General features: G+C 38.1%; 1 protein-coding gene across 4 annotated transcripts in view; it reads left to right on the forward strand.

The window, feature by feature from the left end:
• LOC121369295 (S-adenosylhomocysteine hydrolase-like protein 1) overlaps nt 1-15,872 on the forward strand; it is a 199,568-nt gene that overhangs the window by 84,527 nt on the left and 99,169 nt on the right. Inside the window, exon 1 of one of the 4 annotated variants that reach the window (XM_041494263.1) lies at nt 6,420-7,144. The exons of the other annotated variants lie outside the window; for them this stretch is intronic. Coding sequence (XP_041350197.1) covers nt 6,916-7,144 — 229 coding nt within the window. The 5' untranslated portion in view covers nt 6,420-6,915. Of the gene's footprint in view, nt 1-6,419; nt 7,145-15,872 lie in introns of those variants that run through there. 4 annotated transcript variants of the gene reach the window in all.

A 15,872-nucleotide genomic window follows, 5' to 3' on the forward strand; every position in this document is an offset into this window, starting at 1 on the left:
CGTGGGGATATTACTGTGCAGTTTTACATTGGACATTTGTCTTTAACATCAGCTGATAAGTAAATTTAAATAGGAGTATTCATTGTACACACAGCATTGAAATGTGTAATTTTACATTACACTTATGTCATTAACATGACTAATAACATTTTGTAACAACTAGTATTACATATATTTTTGTGTTTAGAATATCAGTGTTTGTATATTCAGTGTGTTTTTGGCCGTCTTAAAATTTGTAAGTAGCCCAAACTGGATTGTGAATCCCATTAATTTTGTACCTACAAAAAAATTTATATTGGGAAATAAAATGAACTTTGACCTAGTGTAAACACTAGGACCATCAGAAATATATAACCACTAATATTTTATTTAGAAATATATATTTAAGATGTAATTACAGTTGTTAAAACGTCTCTGTTGGGAAACGTCATCTTAACAATTGGTGAAAACGTAGGATATAATAGAGTCCCTTTAATGTCTTACAAGTGAAGTTAAGTATTACATCTAGTGTAAATTTAAATACAAGTATGACAGGAACCAGTTGTGTAGTACACAGCTTTTAAAATATCTTGTGTATTACAACATCAAAATAGGCAGTGTTACATTGTATTCAAATCTTTCTTTACTAATCAACCAATTTTATTGCCATTTTACAAGCTATCTTAGCACTAAAATTATCTCAAAGACACCCCAAAGAATGCTCGAAACTCTAGTGGTATATGAACATGTAAAAATTATTCGCATCAAAGACACTTGTCTGCACCCCACGAAACCTAATTAAAATGCTCAGGCAGTGTTATGACAAGTCCACCATTGCTGGCCACTTTATATAAACATTATCCAAGCAATTGATACCCTATCTGCTTGTTTCATGGCAATCTAAGTGAAATAATTTTCTTAGTTATTAGATGAGTAGAAATAAAGTTTGTTTTGTTTAACAACACCACTAGAGCACATTGATTTATTAATCATTGGCTATTGGATGTCAAACATTTGGTAATTGTGACATATAGTCTTAGAGAGGATACCCGATATATTTTTCTATTAATAGCAAGAGATCTTTTATATGCACCATCCCATGGACAGAATAGCACATACCACGGCCATGATATACCAGTTGTATATATAAGTGTCTAACCACCTTATGTATTTGAGGTGATTTCAGCACTAAGATCGATTCATAAAATGGGGGTCTGCAATTACTTGTAGATAAATCAATAATCTAACTACTGGTATTAGTCCTGTTGTATTACATGTATCTACGGTTACATACTTTTAATAGGGTTTTGAAAATTTAAGAATGTTCTGTTTTATAATGATGAATAATTAATTAGACTGCCAACAGATTATTCCCTGTCAATTATACAGCAACACTACATACTGTATACAGATTTAATATAAGGCCTTAAAAAAATATGTGTTTCTGGGAACATGCTGGAAAAAATTAGTATATGTTAATTTTTTTAAAACCTTTTTTTGGTGTTCACTACATTCACCCCTATGTGTCGAGATGTATGTACTCTTTTCAGCTAAAAAGAGTAGCCCATGAAATGGTTACAGCAGGTTTCCGCTCTCAATGTCTGTGTGGTCCTTAATCATATGTCTGACGCTATATAACTATAAATAAAATGTATTGAGTGCGTCGATAAATAAAACATTTCCTTTCTTTTCAGCTAATATTAAACGCGCTCTCTCACAGATGGTTGACCTAATTATTGACCTAACAAGGTATTATATGACAATATATACATTTGATTTGTACCTAAAAGTACTTTATTGAACCATCTATATAATCACCATATCACACTTATTATTGATATTTTATAAAAATAATTGAATAATGGGTACAGTCCATAATTCTGAGAAAAATAACAGCTATTTGGAGAGCAGAGGTGTGACGTATTATTTTGAGTCATGTGACGGGCATTCCCCGAATAACTGCAGTGTCAAAACAATTTACCAAACTCGTGTAATGAGAACGCTTGACCGTCCTCTGCGGCGTAGGGTAAATAGAAAAACAACAACAATGAAAATAAGTTATTAAAAAATAATAAAAACATGTACAGAATGATAATAAGCTGATACATTAATTTATTTTAGTAACAGAAGCATGTTAAATGTCGACAATCCTGACTAGTTAGGCCTTTGCATCTATAGGTAAATTTATTGTTAGTCGTACGCGAAAAACTCTAAACATCTGGATCATGAACACCTTCATTTTCCACCTTGTCACTTCAGTAGGTTAATGCGTGGACAAAACATGGTATAATTATTTCGACTTGTGTTGACAATGGTGGTTTCTTTTGTATTGAAAAATAATACTTATTGCTCGCTTACTGGGATGTATATTATTACAGAACATTGCAATGCATGCCTAGTTTATCATCCCACAAAAACCATGTAGATTTGTTTTTCTAGTTCTAAGACTCATTCCTGATGTTACGCGTTAAGTATTACGTAACCACCAGCTCGCCAGATGGCATATTCACTGGAATGGAACAAAATGGCTGCGCCCATTATATATAATAGCCATCACATTTAACTGTTTTATTAATTCAATATAATAATATATTTGTTGATATTAAGCAATAATGTGCATTATATATCATTGAATATGCATACCAGTCCAAAAGCCTTGCTTAAGCATTCCTTTAAAGTCTGTTAAATTGCGGACGGGACATAGACCAGTGGTAAAGCATTCGCCTGATATGTGGTCTAGCTGTCTAGGATCGATCCCTGTCAGTGGGCCCACTGGGCTATTTCTCATTCTAGCCAGTATATCACAACTGATATATCTAATGCCATGGTACGTGCTATCCTGTCTGTGGGATAGAGCGTATTAAAAGATCCCTTGCTACTAAGAGGAAAATGTAACAGGTTTCCTCTCTAAGACTAGAAGTCAAAATTACTAAATGTTTGATATCCAATAGCCAATGATTAATAAATCAATATGCTCTAGTGGTGTCGTTAAACAAACATATTTTAGAAATTTGGTGAATTTAGTCACTAGTGAATTAAGTGCTATAGTTTCAATACGCTAAACAAAGCAAATAAAACAGATCTAGAAATGACACATGAATTTTAAATTAGAATTTTGGTGAATTGATAATGAAATATATTTGCCATGTTCAACTTTAATTCACGTTTGTCCATTTGGTGAATAACGGTTTTAAACCATGTGTGTCGTATGTTTTTTTTAATATTTTTTTATAGATTTTGCCCAGTCATAATGCTTTTCATGGCCATTAACCATTTGGATTTGTGCAACATATATGGCTGTTGCGGAAAACATTGCTTTTAAAATTATCAAAGAAATGTGTAAAACATTGTAAATATGTTTAGTATATAGACATAGAAGAAAGATGACTGGGCCATGCTGTCATGGATGAATTAATAATGTTTTTGATCAAAAACTATTGATTGCTCTTAGAAACTATTTTAGAATATCTAGGTTGTAGTCAGTTATTTTAGTACACATGAGAATTATGGTTAAGGCGTATCATAAAATATTGTTTGTTTCTGGTTATTCGACCGACCCTAATTTGAACCTGCCAACCCTAAAACTTTTTTTGTATATCCAAAAATGTTTTTTTAATATAACAACGATTTCCACGAAAACATTCCAAAACTATCACAAGCACTAATTTGGTGTCATTTAGGGGATAACCCTACTGTGTTTTCCGATTTGCGGACGTATATTGGTGATTTTACTGTCGCAAATTTAGTTTTATTGGCGATCCGTTAGCCACAAAATGTTTTTCTTCTAACAATTGATTGATGGAGTTACTTCCCTTCAAATTGAAGTTCGGTAACTTTCGTGAGATATCGGGCGAAGAGTCGGAAAATAGTTTTCACGAATATATGCGATCTTTTCCGATTTACTCTACATCTAGCGTAGCGAGGTGTTCCGATTAATAATAATAATAATAACTATATTTAATGATTTACTCCAGCGACAAACTGGCTTTGTAGACATTTAGTGACCTCCTGATAAACTAGGGGAGGGAATGTTTACCGATACTGATGGAGTTTACTGCCAAATCAAATGATTAAATATGTCAGTAAGATCTCGATGCGTTTCGTTATTTTTTGTAAGTGGACACTGGGAACTTTGCGGGTTTCCGCTAAAAACAGTGTCAGAATGACCATGTGTTTAACGTCCAATAGCCGATGATATTAAAGATAAAAATCAATGTGCTCTAGTGGCATCGTTAAATAAAACAAACTTTACTTTTCAACATTCGTTTGAGCATACTGAGCATTTGTACTGCATTTCTATTCATTGGACCAATTGATTGCTTCAAACCAAGTGTGTACTTTAATACTGGATGCATACAGAATAAAACTAACATTGCAAATTATAAAATTGGTAAGTCTACCATTTCTTAGATACATTAGGAAAGATAATATTCATAACATTTTTGTTAAATGTTATTGTTGGATAAATATAGAACCCTTCTTTTCAGTTTTCTTTAAAAGAAATTGTTAGAACTTATTTACTAGTTTCTATCCAATTACTGTTCAACCAAGTCTGTCCTGGACCAGTACAGAAGTTAAGTGTTAGTATGAGAGTAAACCTTCTGCCTATTATTAAACAGCAAGGTGGCTTTTGTATGTACTCTCCCACAGATAGGTTAGCACCATGTTGCCTTCAAAATAAAAATGCCTTGCCTTTTATAAATTTATAAGTTGCCCATGTAAAAAAGAAGCCTTTAAACACACCTATGTGGATAGTACTACATATTTCCTTTTTAAAATTAAGTTATGAAATGGATATAGAAAATAAAATGGCCATATGGTTTTTGTCCTTTTGAAAATTGTATAATGGAAAAAAAAGCCCTTATATTTAAAATGCACATAAAATATGCCCCCAAAACGTCACTTTACCATGCCTTACTTCATTTCTAGGGAAAACACTGTGATGAATGGTATTGTTGGTTTGCATAATGCATTTCTATACATGCAGAGGTTATTTTGGATACCGGTAGTCAACACCTTTATTTAATATCCATAAATAAATAAAAATTCCTACCTACCTACCAGCATGTAATAGGAAACAAGTATTTTTTTTTCCGGCCTAATCACCAGAATGGATATTATTGTTGGAGAAAATGCCTGGAATAGCTTTTTATTTTAACATTCCTTTATGTCACAAATAGACTTCTCAGCCTTTCTACTTATTGTCACACTATGGTTTAGAAAAACAAGAGTGTCTTTTAATGATACTTCAGAGAGAGAATAGAGAGAGAGAGAGAGAGAGAGAGAGAGAGAGAGAGAGAGAGAGAGAGAGAGAGAGAGAGAGAGAGAGAGAGAGAGAGAGAGAGAGAGAGAGAGAGAGAGAGATACAGACAGTGGGAGGATGGAGAGAGGAGAGAGAGTGGGAGGATGGAGAGAGGAGAGAGAGGGAGGGAGGATGGAGAGAGGAGAGAGGGAAGGAGGATAGAGAGAGGAGAGAGAGAGACAGTGAGTGAGAGAGACAGTGAGTGAGTGAGTGAGTGGAACACTGCTGCCACATACTGTCTCCAACCAATAAGCACCAAGGAATCCCAACAACAAGTAGCAGTTGTGGTCACACTTGAAATAGCTAAAATGAAACAAAAACAACAACAACAAAACAACAACCATGAACAGGATACTTCATACCACTGTGATTTAGGTACATATAGCAGTTGTTGGGACAGCTGAAAAATTAGTCCACTGAGGGGGATTGAGCCTATGATCCATGACACACAACTCACACGAGTACTCTACCACTGAGTTACTGAACTACATGTGAACTACCCACTGCATGACAGGAATAAAATACCCACTGCATGACAGGAATAGTTTATCTGAACGTTACAGAGATAAATATACACATGCAGTATACATGGACATGTACCGTTGATTTAAGTTAGGAGCTATTTATTGGTCATAATGCTTCCATTTTCTGTTTTATTAGCTTATTATTTGATTGATATTGATCTGCAAAGCATTGGGACCAATGCTAACGAGTTAGTTGCTTGCACTTGTGTATCGTGTACCAAGTTAGTACTGTGCAGCGTTGGCTGGTTCATTGAACAGTATCGACTGCTTATTACCAAATTCAAACTTATGCTCTTCTTCCACAGTTTATGTTTTCCTTGCTCATGGCTTATCTTATACTGTCTGTAAAATACATTTAACATATATATGTCCTGTTACCCATTTTGTTTTTAGCTGTGATTACAAGCTGCTATTTATACTATGAACCAAACTGAAGACTATTTTCCAATCACTGTCAAGATGCCTTCCTCCCCTCCACATGTATAATGGACTACACCAATTTGATCCTGCTGTTGTGGAATACACAGTAGAAGCCAGCCATTGGGGAGTCTATTTTCATCTGAGGGGGTGTCAGGATATCTGTAAGCACAATAGTCAGTCACTGGCAGAAGATTAGGCTGGAAGATCAGTCAGAGGGCAAACAGACAGCAGTGTGTGTGATAATTCCGCTGTTTGCCGATAATATATAGATATATAGGTAACATATTTAGTCAATAAGCAACTTGGGATTAATTGTTGGCTTGTCTGTGTGGTGGAAACTGTATTAACGGATGGCTACCAAGTATTTCTTGCATGTTGTTGCTGCATAGGAATGATTAATGACTGAGACGGAGATGGACTAAACCGGCACAGTTTTTTGAAGAGCCTGGAACCATCTCTGGCACTGTTTCTGTAGGAACAGAAATACCCTTTACCTTCAGGAACACTTGTACCTGAGACGGACGAAGCCAGAGATACGTACTTCGACCTTAGCTGCATTTATTAACCGTTTGTTTGCACGTACACCATAGTTTATTTGGTGTTGTACCCACACACACACACACAGACAGACTGGAATTTCGGTGTTGCATTCAACCCATACAAGTAGAGAGTTTTTAAAAATTAGAAACAATGTTGTCAAAGAAGTTGCTGAAGTTCAACAACACGTCGTGTGAGAACTTTGACAAGTTCACGGATGGCGAGAAGATGAAGAACCTGAATGAGCAGGCCGGGGAGGACGCGTACCGGGCGCGGGCGGGCAGGAAGCGACACAGCGTCCAGCTCGACAAGCGAATTACGCAGCAGGTCCTACAGTCGCAGGAGGCTCGCCGTGCTAGCACAGCCAGTACAGAGTCGTTCTGTAAGTCGGGGACAATTTTTTATTATTATTTTTTTTTAAATCTGTTATATGTCATAATATTTGTATCAGGTTTAGTTTTATTGTGGGTTTGTTGGGGTATTGTTTTTAAAATTAGTATTCTATGTATAGAGTTGATGTATAAAGTCTAAGGGTTAGGGGGTGGTGGAGGAATGAATCTTTGTCACCACATAACCTACTCTTTTATATATGTATTTCTTAGCGCTAGATTGCACACCTGAGGTCATGGATTATTTGTTCCTATCAGTGTCGGTGGATTTATTGCGTTTTGTCCCCATCTCTATTATGCTCCACAACTGGTATATATGTTAAAGGATATTATTTACTGACTGTCTATAGGTAAAGAGCCCTTGTAGCACTTCTGTAGACATAGCTGCAATGTTTTGTATCTTTAACAAAACGGGAGTTAGTATAGCTCTCATATGAAGTCCTTGGGTCATAGGATCAAATCCCTTAAGCGGATAATTTGAGGGGATTTTCCTGTCCCAACCAGTGCCCCATGACTGGTATTCCAAAGCAGTGGTATGTGCTATCATGTCTGTAGGAAAGTGCATATAAAAAATCCCTTGCTGTTAATGGATAAATACAATGGGTCTCCTCTGAAGCTTGTGTGAGAATTACGAAATGTTTGATATTCAATAGTTATTGATTAAGTAATCAATGTGGTTAGTGGTGGCGTTAAATAAAACAATCTCAACTTTAACAAAACACGAGAGAAATGTATCATGTAGACCCAGATGTCACTTTGAATATACATACATATAGTAGTCTATGAAGAGCAGTGGGTTTCCTGTCTCAATATACGAGAGAAATATATCATGTAGACCCAGATGTCACTTTGAATATACATACATATAGTAGTCTATGAAGAGCAGTGGGTTTCCTGTCTCAGTATACGAGAGAAATATATCATGTAGACCCAGATGTCACTTTGAATATACATACATATAGTAGTCTATGAAGAGCAGTGGGTTTCCTGTCTCAATATACGAGAGAAATATATCATGTAGACCCAGATGTCACTTTGAATATACATACATATAGTAGTCTATGAAGAGCAGTGGGTTTCCTGTCTCAATATATCATATATGTAGACCAGTTACTTTAAACCTGCTGTTATGATAAACATTCATTTCATTTCCTTTGCATATAACCTACATGTAAATACTATAAAGAGGAGCTAACAAAAAGCTGAAGATAAAGGTTACGGTTTGTTTTCTTTAACGACACCACTAGAGCACATTTATTAATCATTGACTATTGGATGTCAGACATTGATAATCTTGATGTATAGTTTTTGAGAGGAAACCTGCTACATTTTTCCATTAGTAGCAAGGTATTTTTATATGCATCTTTCCACAGACAGGACAGCACATACCACAGCCATTTAAATACTGGTCATTGTGCATTGACTGCAATGAGAAATAGCCCAATGGGTGACCAATGGCTATCATTCCTGGACTGACCATACATTGGACAAGAACTTTATCACTGGGCTATGCCCGCCTGCGAAAACCTAAACAAGAAGTCAGAACAATATATATATATATATATATATCTGTTTATTAAACTCTTCCCGACAGCCACTGGCGGTGGACTGTTAAGTAGGACTTGATGTCAGTGTGGAGCTGAGAGAATGTGAAATTCTAATTGAGCCGGAACTCCATCTCACCCGAGAATCCTCCAGAGAGAGACGTCTTCTGTGGAAATATCTCTTCTGTCAGTGAGAGGAAGTGCTGGGCCCTGTCTGTGAGAGGCTTCTCAACCCATACCCACTGGAAGTGGTCATTTCATTAGTGACAGAAATAGTCTCATATTCATCAGTTAGGATCTATCAGTTAGGATTTATATCAGTCGGTAGATTGCTTGCCCTCGATGTTTTGGTCGTAACAGCTAACCCCCTTGTTTGGGTTTTTTCCCTATCCCAGCCAGTGTCCCACTACTAGTATATCAAAGGCCATGGTATGTGCTGTTATGTCTGGGAAAGTGTATACCGGGTATAATCTGAATGACAAAACTGTTATCCATGATCAAGACTGTATCTCTGCACAATACAGAGTGAAAAGGGTGTTAAGCAAAATAGAGGTTGATTCCATGAATATCTATCTAGTGCCTCGTCTGTAGGAGAACAGCCACTTCCCATGAATATCTATCTAGTGCCTCGTCTGTAGGAGAACAGCCACTTCCCATGACTATCTATCTAGTGCCTCGTCTGTAGGAGAACAGCCACTTCCCATGACTATCTATCTAGTGCCTCGTCTGTAGGAGAACAGCCACTTCCCATGACTATCTATCTAGTGCCTCGTCTGTAGGAGAACAGCCACTTCCCATGAATATCTATCTAGTGCCTCGTCTGTAGGAGAACAGCCACTTCCCATGACTATCTATCTAGTGCCTCGTCTGTAGGAGAACAGCCACTTCCCATGACTATCTATCTAGTGCCTCGTCTGTAGGAGAACAGCCACTTCCCATGACTATCTATCTAGTGCCTCGTCTGTAGGAGAACAGCCACTTCCCATGACTATCTATCTAGTGCCTCGTCTGTAGGAGAACAGCCACTTCCCATGACTATCTATCTAGTGCCTCGTCTGTAGGAGAACAGCCACTTCCCATGACTATCTATCTAGTGCCTCGTCTGTAGGAGAACAGCCACTTCCCATGACTATCTATCTAGTGCCTCGTCTGTAGGAGAACAGCCACTTCCCATGACTATCTATCTAGTGCCTCGTCTGTAGGAGAACAGCCACTTCCCATGACTATCTATCTAGTGCCTCGTCTGTAGGAGAACAGCCACTTCCCATGATCTATCTATCTAGTGACTATCTATCCTCGTCTGTAGGAGAACAGCCACTTCCCATGAATATCTATCTAGTGCCTCGTCTGTAGGAGAACAGCCACTTCCCATGACTATCTATCTAGTGCCTCGTCTGTAGGAGAACAGCCACTTCCCATGACTATCTATCTAGTGCCTCGTCTGTAGGAGAACAGCCACTTCCCAGATATCCTTTATTGGCTAATACCTCCTCTTGACTGCCACAAAGAAGACTGCCACTCCTATATTAGTGCACTAAATCAAATCTAGCACAGGACAGGGCTCATTGCAATAAATACTGCTTGATGACATGCTCTCATGAATCACTGTCAAAATAGTGATGATATCAAGTGTTCTCAGGTGATCTCAGGTGATCTCTTGCTGTTAATGGGAAAGTGTACAATGTTCTGTTACTTGTCAGATGGGACATAATAATCAAAATTAAAGAGGCTGTTCACAATCGCTGCCTTTGTAACACGTTTTTGACTAAGAAAGTTTTTGAAGACTAAAATCATACAGCACAGTTTCTTCTTAAAATATCATGAATGTTCTGTAAATGTGTTTTCTGTCTGTCAGAGGAATTGATTTACTGTCTGTAACTGGCCTCACAAATACTAGTGACTGTTAATGTTGGGTAATTCCATTAGTGATAGAAGTATTCTGTTTTTCATCTGTCAGATAGCGCACACTGATGAAAGTTAAAACATATATTAAGGCCTGTAGTCATGCAGAGTTAGCCTTCCCTGAATGTCATTAAACGGGTTGTCTGAAAGTTGCATAATGCTCAAAATTATTGACTGATTTTTGTTTTGCAGTGTAAAGATAATAAAGTGAAACTCCTCTAAACCAGACTTCCTTGGAAAACTGGATGTTTTTCACGACCCCTTGTTGAATATCAGTACAGAACCGAATCTCTCTAAACTAGATACCTCTTTAACCAGACTTTTTGCTTGGTCTCATGTGTGACTGATTTTGAGAGGTTTCACTGTGAGAGGTTTCAAACATTTGGTCATTCTGACTTGTAGTCATCAGGGAAACCCACTACATGTTTTTTGTTTGTTTTGTTGTTGTTTTTTTAATCCCAGTGCCCCCTTTTCTTTCTCTCCTTTGAATTCCATCTCATTTCCCCATCCGCTTTTAGCTGTGGGCTTAGTCTGTCCACTTCGGGGAGTGTTCAGTAGTTACTTTTGGCATTGTTAAGAGGCACTTGTATCCACCTACTATGCACCCCTACTACCGGCGGTCGTTTTATTAATGGCAGAGGACGAGGATGCCAGGTAACCCACTACATGTTACTAATGCAGCAAGGAATCTTTTATATGCACTTTCCCACAGACAGTAAAGCACATACCACGGCCTTTGACCAGTTGTGGTGCACTGGTTGGAACGAGGAAAAATCCCAATCAGTTGAATGGAGCCAACGAGGTGGTTCGATCCTGCGATGCAAGCACCTCAGGGAGCTGCTGTTTTGATGATACCATCATACAGTAGTTCTGCTTGCTTTTGATTTTGAGAAGGATTCCTGAAAAGCTACATGTAGGTTTTGTACCCATTGACACAAAATTATAATTTTGATATTCTGAAACTAATACATGTATATGGGATTAACTGATTTGTAGTTATTTATCATGGGTATCTTTAAAAGTAGGGGCGGTATTTAGCTCAGTCATTTCACTGTTGGTCTAAGGTGCTTGCATCACAGGATCAAACCACCTCAGTGGATCTGTTCAACTGATTGTTTTTTTTCTCGTTCCAACCAGTGCACTACAACTGGTTAAAGGCTGTTGTATGTGCTTTCCTGTCTTTGGAAATATGCATATAAAAGATCCCTTGCTACATTAGGAAAAATGTAGCGGGTTTCCTCTGATTACATGTCAGAATTACTAAATGTTTGACATCCAACAGCTGATGATTAATTTAACAATGTGCTCTAGTGGTGTTGTTAAACAAAACAAACTTCTGTAAAAGTAGTGGTATATGATTTTTGCCAGTGTGGTACTGCACATGTATATCTTCTGTATGAGGTTTGTACAAGATACTGAGTGGTAGCTAGTGGTGAGAAGTGTGTGCACTTAGACACGAGTTCCTGGAGAGAGCTCTCCGAAGCTGTCTGTCGTGATAGATAAATACTCAGGGCTCACGAGAGCTTCACTTTGCTGTGCCAGTCATCATAAGGCGAAATCTGTGTCACCTTTTAAAAATAGTGACCACATGCATTTTACACAATCGCGGATGAATGGTGAATAACTTGAGGAACACCTACTCATAGATAATTAATTGTTAAGTGTCTGAGAGTTCGAAGTGACACTGGCGCCACAAAATCATGCGACAGGCTCACAGATAGGCAGTCTAGCTCAGACAACACCCGTGTTTGGTGCTACAAGTAAGCCTACATGTGCTACTGACTGTTGAAGGGTATAACTTTAATTCTATTGTCAGGCGTGTGTGCTGGATATTGTACAAGGGTGGGGATCTAGACTATGTGAGCATATTTTATTTAGGGAGGTTGGGTCATGCTCCACCGGAAAATACACTGAAAAATAATATTTGTTTAGAGCAGCAGACATTAATGTAAATATACACTCAAGTCGCCAAAATGCCGGCCACTGTAAATTCTATAAAAATGTTATTTAAAAAAAAATGCCACACGGTGCAACAAATAAGCGATCTTCACACCATCGCGGTTACTAGTACCCATTCAGTGTGACATCTCCACTTGACATTGGTAGGTTAATCTACTAGGACAATACTCTGCATGGTGCCATTCAGTGTGACATCTCCACTTGACATTGGTAGGTTAATCTACTAGGACAATACTCTGCATGGTGCCATTCAGTGTGACATCTCCACTTGACATTGGTAGGTTAATCTACTAGGACAATACTCTGCATGGTGCCATTCAGTGTGACATCTCCACTTGACATTGGTAGGTTAATCTACTAGGACAATACTCTGCATGGTGCCATTCAGTGTGACATCTCCACTTGACATTGGTAGGTTAATCTACTAGGACAATACTCTGCATGGTGCCATTCAGTGTGACATCTCCACTTGACATTGGTAGGTTAATCTACTAGGACAATACTCTGCATGGTGCCATTCAGTGTGACATCTCCACTTGACATTGGTAGATAAATCTACTGGGACAATACTCTGCATGGTGCCATTCAGTGTGACATCTCCACTTGACATTGGTAGGTTAATCTACTGGGACAGTACTCTGCATGGTGCCATTCAGTGTGACATCTCCACTTGACATTGGTAGATAAATCTACTGGGACAATACTCTGCATGGTGCCATTCAGTGTGACATCTCCACTTGACATTGGTAGGTTAATCTACTGGGACAGTACTCTGCATGGTGCCATTCAGTGTGACATCTCCACTTGACATTGGTAGATAAATCTACTGGGACAATACTCTGCATGGTGTAGTAATTAAAGGACAATACTCTGCATGGTGTAGTAATTAAAGGACAATACTCTGCATGGTGTAGTAATTAAAGGACAATACTCTGCATGGTGTAGTAATTAAAGGACAATACTCTGCATGGTGTAGTAATTAAAGGACAATACTCTGCATGGTGTAGTAATTAAAGGACAATACTCTGCATGGTGTAGTAATTAAAGGACAATACTCTGCATGGTGTAGTAATTAAAGGACAATACTCTGCATGGTGTAGTAATTAAATGAAAAGAAAAAAAAGAAGAGAAATTATGAGACAATGAATTCCAAACGGTTAAATTAGTAGTTTTCAATTGCATTTTATCATTTCTGAAGAAGGCGATATGTGGAATTTTAGAAACCTCTAGAACACACATCCATCATAGCAGTACAGACGGTAAAAAATAAAAAAATAAAAATTAGAAACTGTAAAAGTTGCACATGTATTCATCGGCCACTTGTCTTAAGCAGTTGTTTTTGACTACTACTTTGTGTGGCCGCTTAAGACAGGTTTAACATGTATTCATCGGCCACTTGGCTTAAGCAGTTTTTGACTACTCCTTTGTGTGGCCGCTTAAGACAGGTTTAACATGTATTCATCGGCCACTTGTCTTAAGCAGTTGTTTTTGACTACTCCTTTGTGTGGCCGCTTAAGACAGGTTTAACATGTATTCATCGGCCACTTGGCTTAATATTAAGCAGTTGTTTTTGACTACTCCTTTGTGTGGCCGCTTAAGACAGGTTTAACATGTATTCATCGGCCACTTGGCTTAAGCAGTTGTTTTTGACTACTCCTTTGTGTGGCCGCTTAAGACAGGTTTAACATGTATTCATCGGCCACATGGCTTAAGCAGTTGTTTTTGACTACTCCTTTGTGTGGCCGCTTAAGACAGGTTTAACATGCATTCATCGGCCACTTGGCTTAAGAAGTTGTTTTTGACTACTCCTTTGTGTGGCCGCTTAAGACAGGTTTAACTGTATTGGGTTATTTTTTTAGATTAAAAATTCAAGTCTCCGTCCTGCAGCGCCCTCAATAGTTTAAGAAGTAGCAGGCTACAACAGTGATGATAGCAGGGGGCAAAGCGGGGGTTCTGGGGGCCCTCCCCAAGAAACATTTGAAAAATCGAACCTCTGAGATGCATTCTCATGGCCTCTGTTAGCGCAAATCAGTCACCATCCATTAAATGCAACTGAACAATTTTACTCGAAAAGTAGGCGGCGGCAAAAGCTGTTTCAGGCGGCGACTTGCCGTCGGAGACCGGTTACTTTTGAGGGCTCTGCTCCTGTTAAAAACTTCGCCCTCTCAAAAGGTTTAAGAGAGAAGTGACTTGGCTCATGGATTTTGACTTCGCATGATGCCTGATGCTGTGTGTGGATCAACCGTACTGAATCAAGTTTCAAAAGATACAAAAAGTACAGCCATCCCACCCCTAAAAAAACAAAAACAAACACAAACAACAACCCCCAAAAAAACAAAAAACACCCAAATCAACCAAAAAACTCCCCAACAAAAAACAAACCCCAGCTAACAACAAAAAAACCTACCCAATTTAGTACCTACATGGTCTCTCTCCATAATTACTAGTATATAACGTATATAACCATGTTGTGCCACAGTCTGTCAATATCTATTAGCTTAAAAAGAACATTAGTTATATTTGTAATTATTGGATATCACATATGCTAATAAAATACGCTGTTTGGCTATTTCACTAAAATCATGTAGAGACCTTTAAACATTATGGGACCGATCGTTTCATTGGCACATCGCTCACACCAGACTAGTTTTGCATAACCCATTTACCGTTTGTGAGTTATATTCAGGGTATTATTAAGATGGTGTTATGCAATTATGAAATCGGTTTCCTGTATTTGTTTTGCATAACCCTTAAACGGTTTTCGCCAGTTGTCAACTCCCATGCAGTGGCCTGATTTGTCATCATTGTAAGCTATTCCCAGCAGCTCGAGAGAAACCTGAACACCTAGATTAGTCTTTGCCTGGATAGTCTTTGTCTTTGCTGTAATCATAATATTGATAGTTTTATCACAGATGTTATAGTGCTGATATGGGGTAACAGAAGATGCTAGTGTGACATAAAGGGCTTAATTTATGATGTGTATATTCATCAGTACATCTGAGGACAGGATAAAGTGCAATGGTTAGTTTGTTTTGTTTAATGACACCACTAGAGCACATTGACTTATTAATCATTGGCTATTGGATGTCAACGGTTAGTAATTGTGACATATAGTCATAGAGAGGAAACCTGCTACATTTTTCCTTTAGTAGCAAGGGATCTTTTATATACACCATCCCACAGACAGGATAGCACATACCACAGCCTTTGATATGCCAGTCGTGGCACATTTGCTGATACAAGAAATAGCCCACCACCCCCATGGTGCAGCGGTTGCTAAGAGTGCTACCTCCCACCCCCATGGTGCAGTGGTTGC

The sequence above is a fragment of the Gigantopelta aegis genome, chromosome 3, assembly GCF_016097555.1.
Source record: "Gigantopelta aegis isolate Gae_Host chromosome 3, Gae_host_genome, whole genome shotgun sequence".
Lineage (NCBI taxonomy): Eukaryota > Metazoa > Mollusca > Gastropoda > Neomphalida > Peltospiridae > Gigantopelta > Gigantopelta aegis.